The sequence below is a fragment of the Podarcis erhardii genome (assembly GCF_964252035.2).
Source record: "Podarcis erhardii genome assembly, chromosome: 14".
NCBI classification, from domain to species: Eukaryota; Metazoa; Chordata; class Lepidosauria; order Squamata; family Lacertidae; genus Podarcis; species Podarcis erhardii.
This window is the reverse complement of record NC_138503.1, coordinates 43,661,965-43,677,324: the sequence shown is the minus strand read 5'-3', so window position 1 is coordinate 43,677,324 and position 15,360 is coordinate 43,661,965. Positions and strand designations below refer to the sequence as shown.

The following is a 15,360-nucleotide window of genomic DNA, read 5'->3' as shown; positions in this document are numbered from 1 at the left end:
TTAATGTACTTCGTTAAATTCACGGGTGAGAGGTGGGGGGGAGTTTTGTTGTTGTTGTTAAGTTTATTGATGTATAGGTATGATTTTGATGCTTAACATTGAGGAAAAAAGGAAGATAAGGTCTACACAACCACTTTGCACACCCTTATTACAGAGCACGCCCTACCGAACATAGAAGCACTTCTCAGTAAAGATCTATATAGTATAGGATTGCCCTGCGCGCCCCACTGTTTGCATAGGATTGCCCTGCGCGCCGAGGGAAGCGAGGAGGGGGGAAAAAGACAGCAGCGCGCTGATTGGTGGAAGAAGAGGGACGGACATAAATATAGGAAAAGTGTCAGAGTGACCTTGCAACCTAAACTTCCGGTGAACAATTGGAGGCTCCGAATCTCTATGGCGTGAAGCGGCGCCGCTCTGGCTCTCAGCCGCTCATTAATGAACCCCGCCCCTTTTTCTGACATTCCTTTTGCCCTGAGAGAGCGGAAAGCCAGTTTTCGACGGGAGGCCGGAAGTGGTAGGAGCGCTTCGCTCTGTCCTTTCGTATCTCTATATCGAGGAGAGCGCACCGGAAGTGGCGCTTGGTGTGCTTCCGCTTTGGGGTGGGCAAGCAGCAGGGGGAGGCAGGCAGGCGGGCAGGCAGGCGAGGAGAGGCGCCCATGCGCCGCTGGTGCCGCCGTCGCTGCTCCGGCCACAGCTGCTGCGCGGAGGCAACAAAGGAAGGCATGAAGGAGCCGGCGCGGCCTGGACTGGTGAGGGGAAAGTGGCGGGGGGGGGGAAACGGAGAGGAAACGGGGCGAGGGGAAAGGGGAGGGGGGACAAGAAAGGAGGGCGAGGCGAGTCCCCCTCCCGCTCTGAGAGGAAAGTGGGCGTGGCTGCGCAGCTTCTGCGGGAGGCCGGAGGAGGCGGGGTTCCTGCTGTGGAGGGAAGAAAGGGGCGGGGCCGAGCGCCTGGGCGCCGGGGATTGGTCCGCCGCTGCGCGCGTGGCCTGCGAGGGGGAGGAGTCAGCCGAGGGCGCTGCGGGGCCCCTGACGCCTCGTAGGGGTTAGAGCGGCTTTTCCCTCACCTGCGCTCCCGCCTGCTGGGTGGCTACTGGACTACAGCTCCCGTCATGCCTCGCCGCTGCTCACGCTGGCTGAGGCTGATGGGAGATGGAGTCCTCATGGCATCTGGAGCGGGGCAGGAAGTTGAGGGACTGAGCGCCGAGGAGCTCCGAGTTCGAATCCCCACTTGCCCCGCTGCCACTCGGCCTAACTTACCTCACAGGGGGGGTTGTTGTGCAGATGACGTAGTACGTGCGTCTTATGTGAAAGGAGAACGGGGTGGGGGTAAGGATGGAAGGATCCGGCGTAGCAGACTTGGTGGCCCTCACTGCCTCCTGTGGGACCCAGTTCAACTAAAATTGTGAAGATCTGGGTTCAGGTCTGCACTGGTTGACTTTTAGGCAAGCAGCTGCTGCGCTGCCTAACTTCCTTACAGGGTTGTTGTGAGGATAAATTGTGGGCTTGTATATGTGCGCATAGGGACGCAGGTGGCACTGTGGGTAAAACCTCAGCGCCTAGGACTTGCCGATCGTATGGTCGGCGGTTCGAATCCCTGCGGCGGGGTGCGCTCCCGTTGTTCGGTGCCAGCGCCTGCCAACCTAGCAGTTCGAAAGCACCCCCGGGTGCAAGTAGATAAATAGGGACCGCTTACCAGCGGGAAGGTAAACGGTGTTCCGTGTGCTGCGCTGGCTCGCCAGATGCAGCTTGTCACGCTGGCCACGTGACCCGGAAGTGTATGCGGACAGCGCTGGCTCCAGGCCTCTAGAATGAGATGAGCGCACAACCCTAGAGTCTGGCAAGACTGGCCCGAATGGGCAGGGGTACCTTTACCTTTACCTTTACCTTTATATGTGCGCATGGGGTGTGTGGTAGAACCATGCATGCTCACTTGGGAGTCCAAGGAAGTTCAACCAGCTGTGTTTCCTTTTAAGACCTGGCACATTGTGGTTGCAAGATTCCGTAGGTATGATCTAGTTGAGATTCCTGCATTGCGGGGGGTTGGACTGGATGACCCTTGGGGTCCCAGATGAGTTGCTCTTTAGAGAAGTGAAGTGAGAGCAGTTTAGGGGGACTAAGAACATAAGAAGTGCTCTGCTGGATCAGGCCAGTGGCTCATCTAGTCCAGCATCCTGTTCGTATAGTGGGGCTGGTGGGAAGCCTGTAAGCCGAACCTGAGCTTGACAGCCCTTTTATCATCCTGCCATTTCCAGCAACTGATACTTACAGGCATACTGCCTCTGACAGCGGAGGTTTTGTAGATTGTATATGGGCAGGGGGCCTGTTTGGATGAGAGAGGCATGGCAAACAGTCTAAAACAGAGGCAAGCTTTCATGTAGAAAGGGTTTGTTTATATACCACCTTTCAACATAAGATCTCATGTTGAATTGGAACGGAGCAGGAGAGAGGAAGCATTTATATTGTTACTTGTCAAAATTTGTATCCTGGCAAACAGGGGATGTCTCTTTCTCTCTTTATCCTCCTTACAGCACTAAGGTTTGCCTTAGACCAGACATGTTACTTTTTGAATTTTAGGGTGTAAATTTCAGTGGCAAAAAGTTGGCCCAGTGCTGAAACGTATTTGTTTAAATGGCAGGATTTCTCCTGCAGTAACAACAGCGATTGCAGTCATGCTCCCATGCTACTGCATATTGTTTAAAACCCAGCTATTTTAATGCATGTGAATGGTTACCAATTGAAAACATCACGTTTGCCCAGGTTGTGTTGTGTCCAGTGACTGATATTGGGGAATTGAACCATTACAAGTTTTCCAGTAGTCTTTGAAGTTTTTTAAGGTCTTCAAGGTTTTTAACAACAACAACAACTGCTTTTGCTCCAATAATATTTTGCATGATGGGTTGTACCCAACGAAGTTATACTCAGTGTAGACACAACTGAAATTAATGGACTCAAGTTAGTCATCATGTCCATCAATTTCAGTGGATTGATTCTGAGGAGGACTAACATTGGCTACAGCCTTAATATATTTTAAATAGAACGATTACCCTGTTACCTAATTAAATAAACATTGATTGAGCAATTGCATGGAAATGTTCCTAAGTGTAATTAGTTTTTAAGTAAAGAATCCCACTGGCTTTAGTTCTAGAGATGATACACAAATGCAACATAGCAAGCACTTTAGAACAGAAGTGGGCATCCTTTGTGACACTTTTGTGTTCCTGGGTCTAAGCCCGTGTGTTTTTAAAGCAGCCTTTCCCAACCTAGTGCCCTCCAGACATTACAACTGCCGTAATCCTTGACCACTAGCCATTACTTGGTCAAGGATGATGGGAGTTGTAGTTCACAGCACCTGGAGGGCGTCATGTTGGCTGACCGTCTTGTCTGGCCAAACACTGTATCCCTAAGAATGATTAATGAAGGACTTCCAACTACTGCAGTGGAATGCCCACAAAATAAATAAATGCAAACTGAAGTCATTTCCTTGCAAACAAGCCTTTGCTTTTGTTGTTGCTTAATTTGATATGTTTATTATTAGTTTTGGCTTTTTGTGTCTTTATTCCTTTGCTGCTGCTTTTAGGCCGGTGATGGTGTTTTTAAATAATTGATCATTGCTATTTTTGTGCTTCTTTTTATCTCTCCAAAACTGCTTCAAGCAACTTCTTTTTGGAAGAGAGAACTGGGATAGAAGTTTTTGACATAAATAATAATTTATATAACAAATATTTTGAGAGGAAAATTAAAACATCTTATTCGGATGCACATATGCCCCACCCTCAAAACTTTTGTCAGTCATATTTGACAACAGAGTGGGCAGAATTCATTTCAGTCCCCAAATAATTATTTCAATGTCACACATGCAAGGAAGGAAAACATTAGCTCATTCTAAGGTAATTCTGTTTCCTCCTCCATAAGTTGAAGTGCAGGCAGTATACAGCCATTACATCAGTCTGTTCTGCAGTCACATTTTGGCTTCTGCTTACTCTCAGAAAAGTACAGAAAAGGCACTTTTACATCTGGATCCTAAGCATGTTAGCTTAGAAGTCAGTCCACTTTCTACAGTGGTTCTTACACCTGAGTCAGTGTTCATAGGCTTGGAGTACCTTCTTAGGAAATCTGACTACGGTTCAACATGCCATGTTCACATCCAGGTTAGATTACTGCAGTGTGTGGGGTTGGTTGTCTTTGAAAAGTGTTTGGACATTTCAGCTGGTTGCAAAATGTAGCAGTGGGAGCTTGGGGTCCTTATACGGCAAAAATTGAGTTATATAGATAGTGTGCCAGAGGCCTGCTCATGTGTGGACCTAGGTGAGCCCGTTCCTTATGCAAAGGTGAAATTCAATGCATGAAGGGCAATTGAAGCATCCTATGTGGATGGCTGGGGTGATCCTGGTAGCCCACTATGCGTGTGTTGACACCAGGCTTCAGTATAGCAGAAGGAGCTTCTGTATACCTGGTGAAGCATCTCCATCCCCATCTTTCAGCCTGGATACTGAGGTCCACCTCTTGAGGACCTTCTCAGCAGTAGTGCCCTCCCTGTGGAACACCCTCCCATCATATGCCAAGGAGATAAAGAATTACAAAACTTTTAGAAGACATCTGAAGGCAGCCATGTATCAGGAAGTTTTTAATGTTTGTGACATTTTAATATTTTTTATATTTTGCTGGAAGCTGTCCAGAGTAGCTGGGGATACCCAGCCAGATGGGTGGGGTATAAATTATTATTTTTATTGTTTGATAAAGTAGCCTTGCATTTTGTTTTTAACAGGCTGACTGATCCTTGAGGTCTTTAACTCTTCTTTGTAAGTGATAACTTACATTCAAACAAGGGAAAAATGGCATTTGTTTCAACGCAAGGACCCACTGTGGTTGACCAAACCACTTTAATGAAAAAATACCTCCAGTTTGTGGCAGCTCTAACGGATGTCAATACACGTAAGTTTATTTTCAGGTTTTTTCTTCTTCTATTTTTGCTTCCTCTGCTAGACGAATTATTCACACTGGCCTAGTGCAGACATATCACTGGCTCTTGCAAATTGCAGCCTGCAAATCAGAACCTAAATTTGGGGATGTGCTCAACCTTCATAATTCCTGTCATATGTGAATTCTTATTGGCCTTAAGCACAATTTTGAATTTTATCTGTACCAATCCTGAGCATGCTTGATGCTAGCAGGAGTCCCCATCTTTACTACAGTGTGAAATTTTAATTTTGAAGTGGGTTTGCAAACCTGGGGTGAAGAGCGAACCTGGTTAGTATTCACTTTAGGTAGTAGGATTGCTGTAGAGTGAATGCTAGACTGTGATTAAGGTCCTCAGGGAGAAAAGGAAATTGTTTTGGAGAGTGAAGGGAATATGGGCCTGAGGTTGGTTCCTGACCAAGAAATCAGGATTTGGAGTGAGCCAGAGTTGTGTCTGCACCAGGCCATGGTTCAGTAAACTCCGCCGTCACCTTAAGCTTTGCTTTAATGAAGAAGCAAAATGATGAAAAATATTTTCTTGAACCCTGAAAAAGTAACCTTGTGTGTGACTGCGTGGAGATGGATGAGTGCAGGTGTGTTTGAGTGAGAGTTGTGATTTGTGGAATTCACAATTTGGGTCATGAGAGCCAAACTGATAAGATCTGACTGCTTCTTGGAGTGCGGTCAAAGAGCATTTCTTCAATATCTGTCAAACATGTCGTTTAACTGTTTTTCTTTTTATTATTCCATTCTTGATTTGTAGCTGATGAAACAAAGCTGAAGATGATGCAAGAAGTCAGCGAAAACTTTGAGGTAACAAAAATCAGATCGCTGTCTTACTGATCTAAACACTGTAGACCTTTGTGGAGAGATTTCCAACAATAATTGTGTAAGGTGGCTTCTCTACTAGAGACCCACCCAACTGAAATCTGATCAGGACAGTTAAAATTGTCCCACGCCCCCAAATCTACTTAGGCTTGGTGCAGAGACACAAATCAAGCCATCCTTGAGTATAACACGTTTGCTGTGAGCCATAGCCCACCAGGTATACCATACAGGTGAGATTTGATCTGGTGGAGGAGGGACAGATTGTTCCATCTCTCCTTTAGCAGTCTGCTTGGTTTCCTGTTCTGGCCACAGAGGAAGGAAAATTTCTTCCTCCTTAACCAACCCAGAACCACAGTGAACTGGTGGAGCACGGCTGGATCCCTCCATCATTCCACTGCTTGGTAGGTTTTGTTTTTGTTTTAAAAAACGATTCTGCTAAGAGGCCAGTAATCTGCATTTCCAAGCTGGCCACAGTGGTGGGGGCTTCTGTTTTTTTTTGCAGCCAGCATTGCAAGGCAAATCACAAGTATGCCAGTAAATTTTCTTTTGTAAGGGGAGCATGCTACTAACTTTTGTGGGCTTGCTGAAACACACTGAAGTTCAAGTATTGGGAAGGAGGCAATGGGATTGCAAGTTAGTTGGCCGTTTGCACAGCCCTCTATTCTAGCTTGGCAATATGTATGCATTGTCCTCAAAATGAGCAAAATAATTTGAAGAATTTTTGGCTTGTTTAGTTTTAGTAGCTGCAGCAGCTTGAAGTGATTGGCTATGAAACCTTTGACTGCCATGCTTTCACTAAAATACTTAATTCCACATCGCGTACATGTTTGAAATAAGGATCCTTAAAACATTGTTTTCTCCTACTAGAATGTGACGTCATCCCAGCAGTATTCCACGTTCCTGGAACACATTATTCCTCGCTTCCTTACTTTTCTCCAGGACGGAGAGGTTCAATTTCTGCAGGAAAAGCCAGCACAGGTATATTTTGAAACAAACTCTTCTCTTTCTCTCAGGCTTTGTCTTTTAATGAGTCCTTTTGACAAACCAGACGGAAGCTTTGTTATTTATGCATATTGGGATTTTATCTGTGCGTTTTTCTTTAACGTGTTCCTCAAGCTGTTAGGGCTTTACCATATGACTTTTCATTGAGTTATACATTTTGATTTGATGACCCTCCTTTTATCCCTCCCCAGCAACTGAGAAAATTAGTTCTGGAAATAATCCATAGAATACCAACAAATGAACATCTTCGACCGCACACCAAAAATATCTTATCTGTGATGTTCAGATTTCTAGAGGTACTGTACTTTAAAAATACAATCTTAGCAACATTTTTTTAAAAAAAGAATTACTCCTGTTGTAGATTTACCTACCTTTGAAACTTCATAACTGGAAAGATAACTAGAAGTGATGGAGTACTATTTAAATGTCACATGTTGTTCTGTTATTCCAGTGTGCTTGTATATGAGACACAATGCAGCAAATGAGAGCCCTTAGGGGCAAGTAAAAAATAGACCATTTTCAATTTATGTGGCATTAAAAAAAAATCATTTGTCAACTGAGATGCAAAATGCACCAAACCTCCAATTTTCCAGGTTACTTGTGTGGAGAGGCTTTGTAGAAGATTAACCTACTTTCTTATTCCTCTCTATGATAACTGTGTAAACTGCATTGCATGTTTTTGCTACATCCTGGTTTTTCCCTCCTCCTTTCCTTATTTATTATGTTTTATTGTTGTCCCCATTGTGAAAATCTCTATTTTTTATAATTTTATTTATAGTTTTTTGTCTATATACATTTCAATAGTTTAACAGTAGTTCTAACATTTCAAACCTCAACTTCCTCCTCTTTCTGCGGTTCCTTAAATTTATTTTGTCATTTCCTGCATATTCCGAATTAACAACTTAATCTTTTATTCATCGATTTTGATTATATATTCTTTTGAAACTGCAGGTTATTACAGTAATCCTGCCAATGTCTTTCTCTGTTTACAATTTGTTTGTAAATATTCAATAGACCCATTTCCCTTCTTTTATACATAAATAAAATTCTGTAGTGTTTGGGTAGTTCTACACCTATAATTCCCAAGAGAAAAGCTTCTATTTTTTTTTTATACAAATGTTATCTTAAACATCTTTTTCAGTTCATTATATATCATTTTACAGTAAGCTTTAATTTTACTACAAGACCACCACATATGATAAAAGGTACCTTCCAACACTTATTCGATTTTGATTTATGCTTTTTTGGCAATATACTAGGTTTTAGATACCATCTATATAACATTTTCATGTAATTTGTGAAAAGTCTCTGGGTACCTTGGGCTTCTTCTCTCATAAAAAAATGACAATAAAGATTTTTTTAAAGGAATTACTGTTTCACAGAAGCAAATACACTTTTCTGAATAATTCAGAAACTATGACAACTGTAACATTATTTAAAATGTTCAGGAATTCAGTCATGAAATAATAAATCTGTTCTCTTTCCCCCTACACGTAGACTGAAAATGAAGAAAATGTACTTATTTGTTTGAGGATAATCATTGAATTGCACAAACAGTTCCGCCCACCAATCACACAAGAGGTAAATTACTTTCTCCTGTACTATTAAAGTTTTATTTTTGTATTACTACTTGGATATGTTTGATTTGTGACTCTTGCATTGCAGAGGGTTGGACTAGATGAACCTTGGTGTCCTTTCCATGTCTACAGTTCTATGATTCTGTGCTTTGTTATATTAGAAACATAATCTAATAATATTTGAAAATACAATGGAAAAGAATTGAACCAGTGCTGCTGTCTCCTTATGAAATCTCTGGGAGGTTTCAGAAACCTTAGAATATTGTAATTAAGTACTTAAGCTTCAAGTTATGAGAAAAAGTGCATACAGTTGTGGATTTTATGGATAGATTTCATAAATTATTAGAATAGTTGTAAAGGAATCATTTGCTTTCTGTTTTACTATTACAGTACACACTATCTTATTGGATGAGTAAACTTAGGCTGCAATCGTGTACTCAGTAAGAAGCCCTATTGAACTCATTGGGACTTCCTTCTCAGTAGATGTATATAGAATTGTGCTGTTAAGTTCACATAAGGAAGGGTCTTGTCCCCTCATTTTGCCTATGCTCCCCTCTGCCTCTCTGGAGTGTTGGGTGTGTGTTATTCAGCAGGGGTGGCCAACTCCCAAGAGACTGTGATCTACTCGCAGAGTTAAAAACTGGCAGTGATCTACCCCCTTTTGGGGGGTTCAGGTCAAAGTTGCTGAGCTTTTTTGGGGGGTGCAGGGCAAAAAAGTTGAGCTTTTTAAAGAGGAGCTTTAAGTTGAGCTCCTTTGGGGGGAGCCAGTGATCTACTGGTGATCTAAAGCAGACGTCCAGTGATCTACCGGTAGATCATGATCTACCTGTTGGACGTGCCTGTGTTATTAGATGTATAATGGACCAGGTCCCTTAGGTGATGCTCTACATGGTGTCCAGGCTCTCTCCTAACTCAGTGGGGTGGGTGGGTGGGTGGTGGTGGGTGCTCCTGAACAATGCGGAATGGGGCATAGGGAGGTGCTAATTGGGGAGGAAGTAAATATTCAAAAAATGGCTTCTTCCAACCATTTACAATTAAGGCTGTTATGAAGGTGATAACTCTGAATCTTAACTACCACTTGAGGCTGCAAGTGGGAGAACATATAGAATCACAGAATTGTTAAGTTGGAAGGGATCCTGAGAGCCTTCAAGTCCAACAGCCTGCTATGCAGGAGTCTCAACTAAAGCATCCATGACAGATGGCCATCTCAGCTCTGCTTAAAAACCTCCAATGAAGGAGAATCTACCACCTTCCAGGGAGTCTGTTCCACTGTCGAACAGCTCTTACTCTCAGAAAGTTCTACCTTTCTTGTAATTTGAACCTATTGGATTGAGTCCTATCCTCCAGAGCAGGAGAAAGCAAGGTTGCTCCATCTTCCATGTGACAGCCCTTTAGATATTTGAAGATGGCTATCATATCTCCTCTTATCCACCCTTACTAGTGGTCTGTTGCTTTTGAGCAGGTTATGCCCCTCTAATTATTAGATGTATAACTGATGGATCCTGATAGATTCCGACAAGCCTTGCGGAACCCTGCTCCTCCTGGCGACTCATTAGATGACCTTGTTGAGGACTGGAATAACCGGCTCTTGGCAGCCATTGATGAGATCGCGCCTAAGCGCCCTCTGCGACCCCGTTGAAACCGGGCCCCTTGGTTTACTGAGGAGCTCCGGAAAATGAAGCGGGATCTCAGACGGCTAGAGCGAGTATGGCGACGGACTCGTGACGGAGCCTCAAGAACATCTTATAGGACGCTTATGAAAGCCTATGAGATGGCTATGAAAGCTACTAAGAAATCTTACTTTGCAGCTTTCATTGCATCCGCTAGCTCTCACCCGGCACAACTTTTTAAAATAATTAGGTCAATAACGTCCTTAGGAGGACAACCAAATTTAAGCACAAATTTGACTCACAGCTGTGAGGCATTTGCGAGTTTTTTTGCGGAGAAAGCCCTGTTGCTCCGCCGTGACCTCCCTGCCAATTTAGATACAGTGACTGAACTGGAGGCCCCTCGACTGACTTCAGGTCCAGTGTTGGACCATTTCGATCGGATACTCCCTACTGATGTGGATAGATTCCTCCAAGTTGGTAGGCCCACCACCTGCCTCCTTGATCCGTGCCCGTCTTGGCTGATTAGGGAGTGTCCAGATGTTGTGCGGACCCCCCTGGTTGAAATTATCAATTTGTCCCTTGACACGGGGACATTCCCAGGGGAATTGAAGGAAGCAGTGGTGTGTCCACTCTTAAAAAAAACTTCATTAGATCCCTTAGACCTATCCAATTACCGCCCAGTTTCAAATCTTCCATACCTGGGTAAGGTAATTGAGAGAGCGGTTGCTGAACAGCTTGGTAGGTTTCTGGAGGAAACATCGGCATTAGATCCATTTCAGTCCGGTTTCCGTCCTGGTTTTGGGACGGAGACGGCTCTGGTTGCCCTAACAGATGATCTCCGTAGACAACTGGATCGAGGCGGGTCAGGACTGCTGATCCTTTTAGATTTGTCAGCAGCCTTTGACATGGTCGATCATGATCTTCTGGACCACCGCCTTGCAGACGTAGGGATACAGGGCATAGCCCGTAACTGGTTGTGCTCTTTTATCTCTGGTCGGGGACAGAGGGTGGCATTAGGGAGGGAAATGTCGTCGCGCCACTCCTTGGTGTGTGGAGTGCCGCAGGGTGCAATTCTCTCCCCGATGCTTTTTAACATCTTTATGCGCCCCCTTGCCCAGATTATCCGGAGCTATGGGCTGGGCTGTCACCAATATGCTGATGACACTCAGCTCTATCTGCTGATGGATGGCCACACTGACTCGGCCCCGAACACACTGACCAGATGCTTGGAAGCTGTGGCTGGATGGTTTCGTGGGAGCCGATTGAAACTAAATCCTTCGAAGACAGAGGTCCTATGGCTAGGTCGGGATGGCATGGGGATGAGGGACCAACTCGCTTCTCTTGCGGGGGCCCAATTAGTGCCATTGCCTTCCGTTAAGAGTTTGGGTGTAATCCTTGATGCCTCCCTTTCCATGGAGGCGCAAGTTACAGCAACAGCCAAGGCGACATTTTTCCACCTTCGCCGCATCAAGCAGTTGGTCCCTTACCTTTCCCGCCCCGACCTGGCCACAGTGATCCATGTGATGGTCATCTCCAGGCTTGACTACTGTAATTCGCTCTATGCGGGGCTGCCCTTGAAGCTGTCCCAGAAACTCCAGCGGGTACAGAATGCTGCAGCGAGGCTCCTCACGGGGTCTCTGCCATGGGAGCATATTCACCCAGTGCTTTTCACGCTGCACTGGCTCCCGGTGGAGTACAGGGTCAGATTTAAGGTGCTGCTTTTGACCTTTAAAGCCCTTCACGGCCTAGGACCCTCGTACCTACGGGACCGCCTCTCCTGGTATGCCCCACGGAGAGCCTCAAGGTCCATAAATAATAACACCCTAGTGGTCCCAGGCCCTAAAGAAGTTAGATTGGCTTCAACCAGAGCCAGGGCCTTTTCAACTCTGGCTCCGGCCTGGTGGAACGCTCTGCCTCATGAGACCAGGGCCCTGCAGGATCTGATTTCTTTCCGCAGGGCCTATAAGACAGAGTTGTTCCGCCTGGCCTTTGGCTTGAAGCCAATTTGATTCCCTCCCTCTCTCTCTCTCTTTTTTTCCTCTTTCTTTCTTTTCCTTCTCCTCCTGCGATGAGGCTACATTTTAATATTTTAATGTTCCATTATTTTAATGTTGTATTTTATTTTTGTTTTTAAGTTGTAATCATTCATCTTGTTTTTATTATTGCTTGTAAGCCGCTCTGAGCCCGGCCTTGGCTGGGGAGGGCGGGGTATAAATAAAAAATTACTGTTATTATTATTATTATTATTATTATTATTATTATTATTATTATTTCTATTTATGAGTCTCCTCCTACCAGGTTTCAGTAATGCCTATTAGGTCATATTTGCCACCCTGCATTAAGGGCTCAAATTCATCTTGCTTGTTTCCCATACTGTGCATTAGTATGGAGGCAATTCAGATCACTAGTTGGAATTCTAAGTTCCCAAATTAAACTTAGGCATGGCGAATGCATAAAATAATTGAGCAATGGGTTCTGCATCCCCAAGGAACTTGGGTGTGAGTTTCTTAAACAGCTCCATCCTACGTATCCATGAATACTGTTGTATCCGTGTAAGTTGGCAAGAGAGTGGTAATCCTACTGGGCATGCTAAATCATTGGATGCCCCAAAACTAGTTACCGTATCTTTTGCCCTATAGGGCGCACCGGCCCCTAGGACGCACCTCGGTTTTTTGGGGGGGGGAAATGAATTTCCGACAAGCCGGGCACGCAAGGCTTGCAGACACCTGCACGAAGCACGGGGCGCCCTCCGGAGGGTGCCCCGTGCTTCGGGCTGCAGGCTGCTGCCCGCAAGCCTTGCGAGCCCGGCGGCAACTCCCGCCGGGCTCCCAAGGCTTGCGAATAGCTTCCTGAAGCCTGCATTCGCCCCATAGGACACACACACATTTCCCCTTCATTTTTGGAGGGGAAAAAGTGTGTCCTATGGGGCGAATGCAGGCTTCAGGAAGCTATCTGCAAGCCTTGGGAGCCCGGCGGGAGTGTGCCCTATGGGGCGAAAAATACGGTACTTAGAACCTGCCCAGTTCACTTCCTTAGCTTTTAAAGTTGTTCAGTGTGAATACCTAGAAATAGAATGGCTTAAAAAAAGTTTTTTAGAACATAGACTCATACTTTTTTTCTCTCCCTTTCCACAGATACATCATTTTTTGGATTTTGTGAAACAGATTTACAAGGAGCTTCCAAAAGTAGTGGTAGGTCTTAACTAATTTTTTTCAACTTCTGAAATCCACATTCTTGACCCATCATGGATAAATTACCCCAACTTGGTGGCTTTTCCTTTATGCCTTCTGGAAGACTTTTGATTATTATTATTTTGCCTTGCAAAATTGGCAGGAGCTTGCGGGTCTGGTAATCGCCCACCCACCAGCTCCATAACATCTCAATCTTGTCAGGATTCACTTGGAGATTCAAAGGTCGGGACAACAACAACAACAACAACCACCACCTTTACACCACCTTTTTGTATAGTGCTTTCAAGTGTTCAAAGTACCTTATGGTCCTTGCAAGGGCCTGTATTAGAAAGATGGGATTGTAATAGTCCTGAATGTATATTGAGAGGGAAGTTGAAATGCTTGGTGTGGGCATTGTAAATGCCATATTATAAGAAAAGATGTTGGGAGCAAACATTTAATCATAGACGATCAGCAGTGCCCATTATTGCAGCAGTATAATCATGTGATAATTGTATCCAGAGATAGCTAATAGCTTATTGAACTATTCTTAGTACGATATTCACAGTTCTGTATTAATTATCAACGATGAGTTTTGCCAAAGTTGCCTGTTGTCAGAGCTTCCTCCTTTCCTCCCACCCCATCCCTCTGCAACCACGGAGTGTGGTAGAAGTGGCTTTCCCCTGCTTTATTCGCGCTTCACCTCCGTAAGCTTATCAGCGCTTGTGAAGTTGGCGAGATCTGCAGCTATTGTTAATGCTTCAAAATCTCTTTGCTTCTTGCCGTAGAATCGCTACTTTGAGAATCCTCAGGTTATCCCCGACAACACTGTTCCTACTCCAGAAATGGTGGGTATGATCACGACGATCGTAGTCAAAGTAAATCCAGAACGGGACGACAGCGAAACGAGAACGGTATGTATAATACATGACTCCAGCTTGCAATAGAACCCTGTGGTTTACGGTGCATCTGCGTTGGCATGAAGTGAATATGAACCTTGGCAGTGCCACGATGGGAGACTGCAGAGAGCCCCACCTGAGCAATACATCTATAAGCAATAAATATATGTCACCTCCTGTCTGCCACCTGGTGGAGGCTTCATTCCAAGAGTTTGGTTATCTATTTTCATCACGGACACCACTCTTTTTGTTTTTATTTATTTAGCATTTCTGACCCATTCAGTCTCTCACTCCTATATACAGCATCGGTTTCCGTCCTTTCTGCCTCTCCTTTCTCTCTCACTGACTTCCCACGGGGGTTGTGAGTTCTCCTAGAATCATAGAGTTGGAAGGGACCCTGAGGATCATCTGGTCCAGCCCCCTGCAATGCAGCTGTCCCTTATGGGGATTGAACCTCTGACCTTGGCATTTTCAGCACCATGCTCTTACTTACCAAGCTATCTCTGGTGCCTCAGATCCCTCCCTACTCTGCTGCCCTGGCCAGGCACGCTCTTTGTGGCAGCCCTACTTTCCATCATAGTTTGTCCTATTCCCTTCTGTCTCTTCCTTTGTGTTGCTTCATGTCTCTCTGCTCTGCCTTTCCCCTTGTCTTCCTGGTCTGCCCTTCCTTCTTGCCCCCCCCCCCCGCCTGCCTTCTGTTTCCCGTTGGGACTGACAGCCAACAGTCTGATGCTGCTCTTTCATCTGAAGGATGTTCGCTGCATCCTCCGCTTGCCCAGCATCGTTAAGCTGTTTGTCGGGTCTTCAACAGGGTCACGTGGACCAAGTTGGAGCTTGCTTGAGAAAGAAAAAAAAAAGTTGGTTAAAACTTGCAAGCGATATGGAAACAAACAGATCCAAGAAAGCAGCTGTCAAACTGTGTTTCATGCTAACAGCTTTTAATTTTTTAAAGTCCCATTTTAAAAGAGACATTTTGTGGAAATGTTTGCCCTTTGCTTCTGTTTTTTTCCCCAGCATTCAATAATTCCTCGAGGCTCTCTCTCCTTGAAGGTGTTAGCTGAGCTGCCCATTATTGTTGTCCTTATGTATCAGGTTAGTACTGGAACGCTTCATATAAATAACCTGCTTGTGTCTAAATTTCTGCCCTGTCTTCTAGCCAAACTTTAGTGCTTTCCCCTCCCCTTATCTGGCATATGAATGGAGGGCGGCTGTAACTTTTGGGGCATCAAGCTGCGAACTTATTTGGGTTGCAGGTTTGTTCTAAAACCGCCTTGTAAGCAACAATCATACATCTTTCATCACACATTGTTTTCTTTTCT

General features: G+C 44.9%; 1 protein-coding gene across 4 annotated transcripts in view; it reads left to right on the top strand.

The window, feature by feature from the left end:
* The first annotated feature begins 607 nt into the window (after window positions 1-607).
* The window catches only part of TRRAP (transformation/transcription domain associated protein), a 163,805-nt gene continuing 149,052 nt past the window's right edge, over window positions 608-15,360 (top strand). For 3 of the 4 annotated variants that reach the window (XM_081839445.1, XM_081839444.1, XM_081839442.1), the window contains exons 1-9: window positions 608-749; window positions 4,765-4,931; window positions 5,719-5,768; window positions 6,651-6,761; window positions 6,977-7,081; window positions 8,283-8,366; window positions 13,107-13,163; window positions 13,931-14,056; window positions 15,056-15,133. In XM_081839445.1, the coding sequence (XP_081695571.1) occupies window positions 4,832-4,931; window positions 5,719-5,768; window positions 6,651-6,761; window positions 6,977-7,081; window positions 8,283-8,366; window positions 13,107-13,163; window positions 13,931-14,056; window positions 15,056-15,133 (711 nt within the window). In that variant the 5' untranslated portion in view covers window positions 608-749; window positions 4,765-4,831. Of the gene's footprint in view, window positions 761-4,764; window positions 4,932-5,718; window positions 5,769-6,650; window positions 6,762-6,976; window positions 7,082-8,282; window positions 8,367-13,106; window positions 13,164-13,930; window positions 14,057-15,055; window positions 15,134-15,360 lie in introns of all 4 variants that reach the window. The other variant, XM_081839443.1, reaches the window with a different exon arrangement.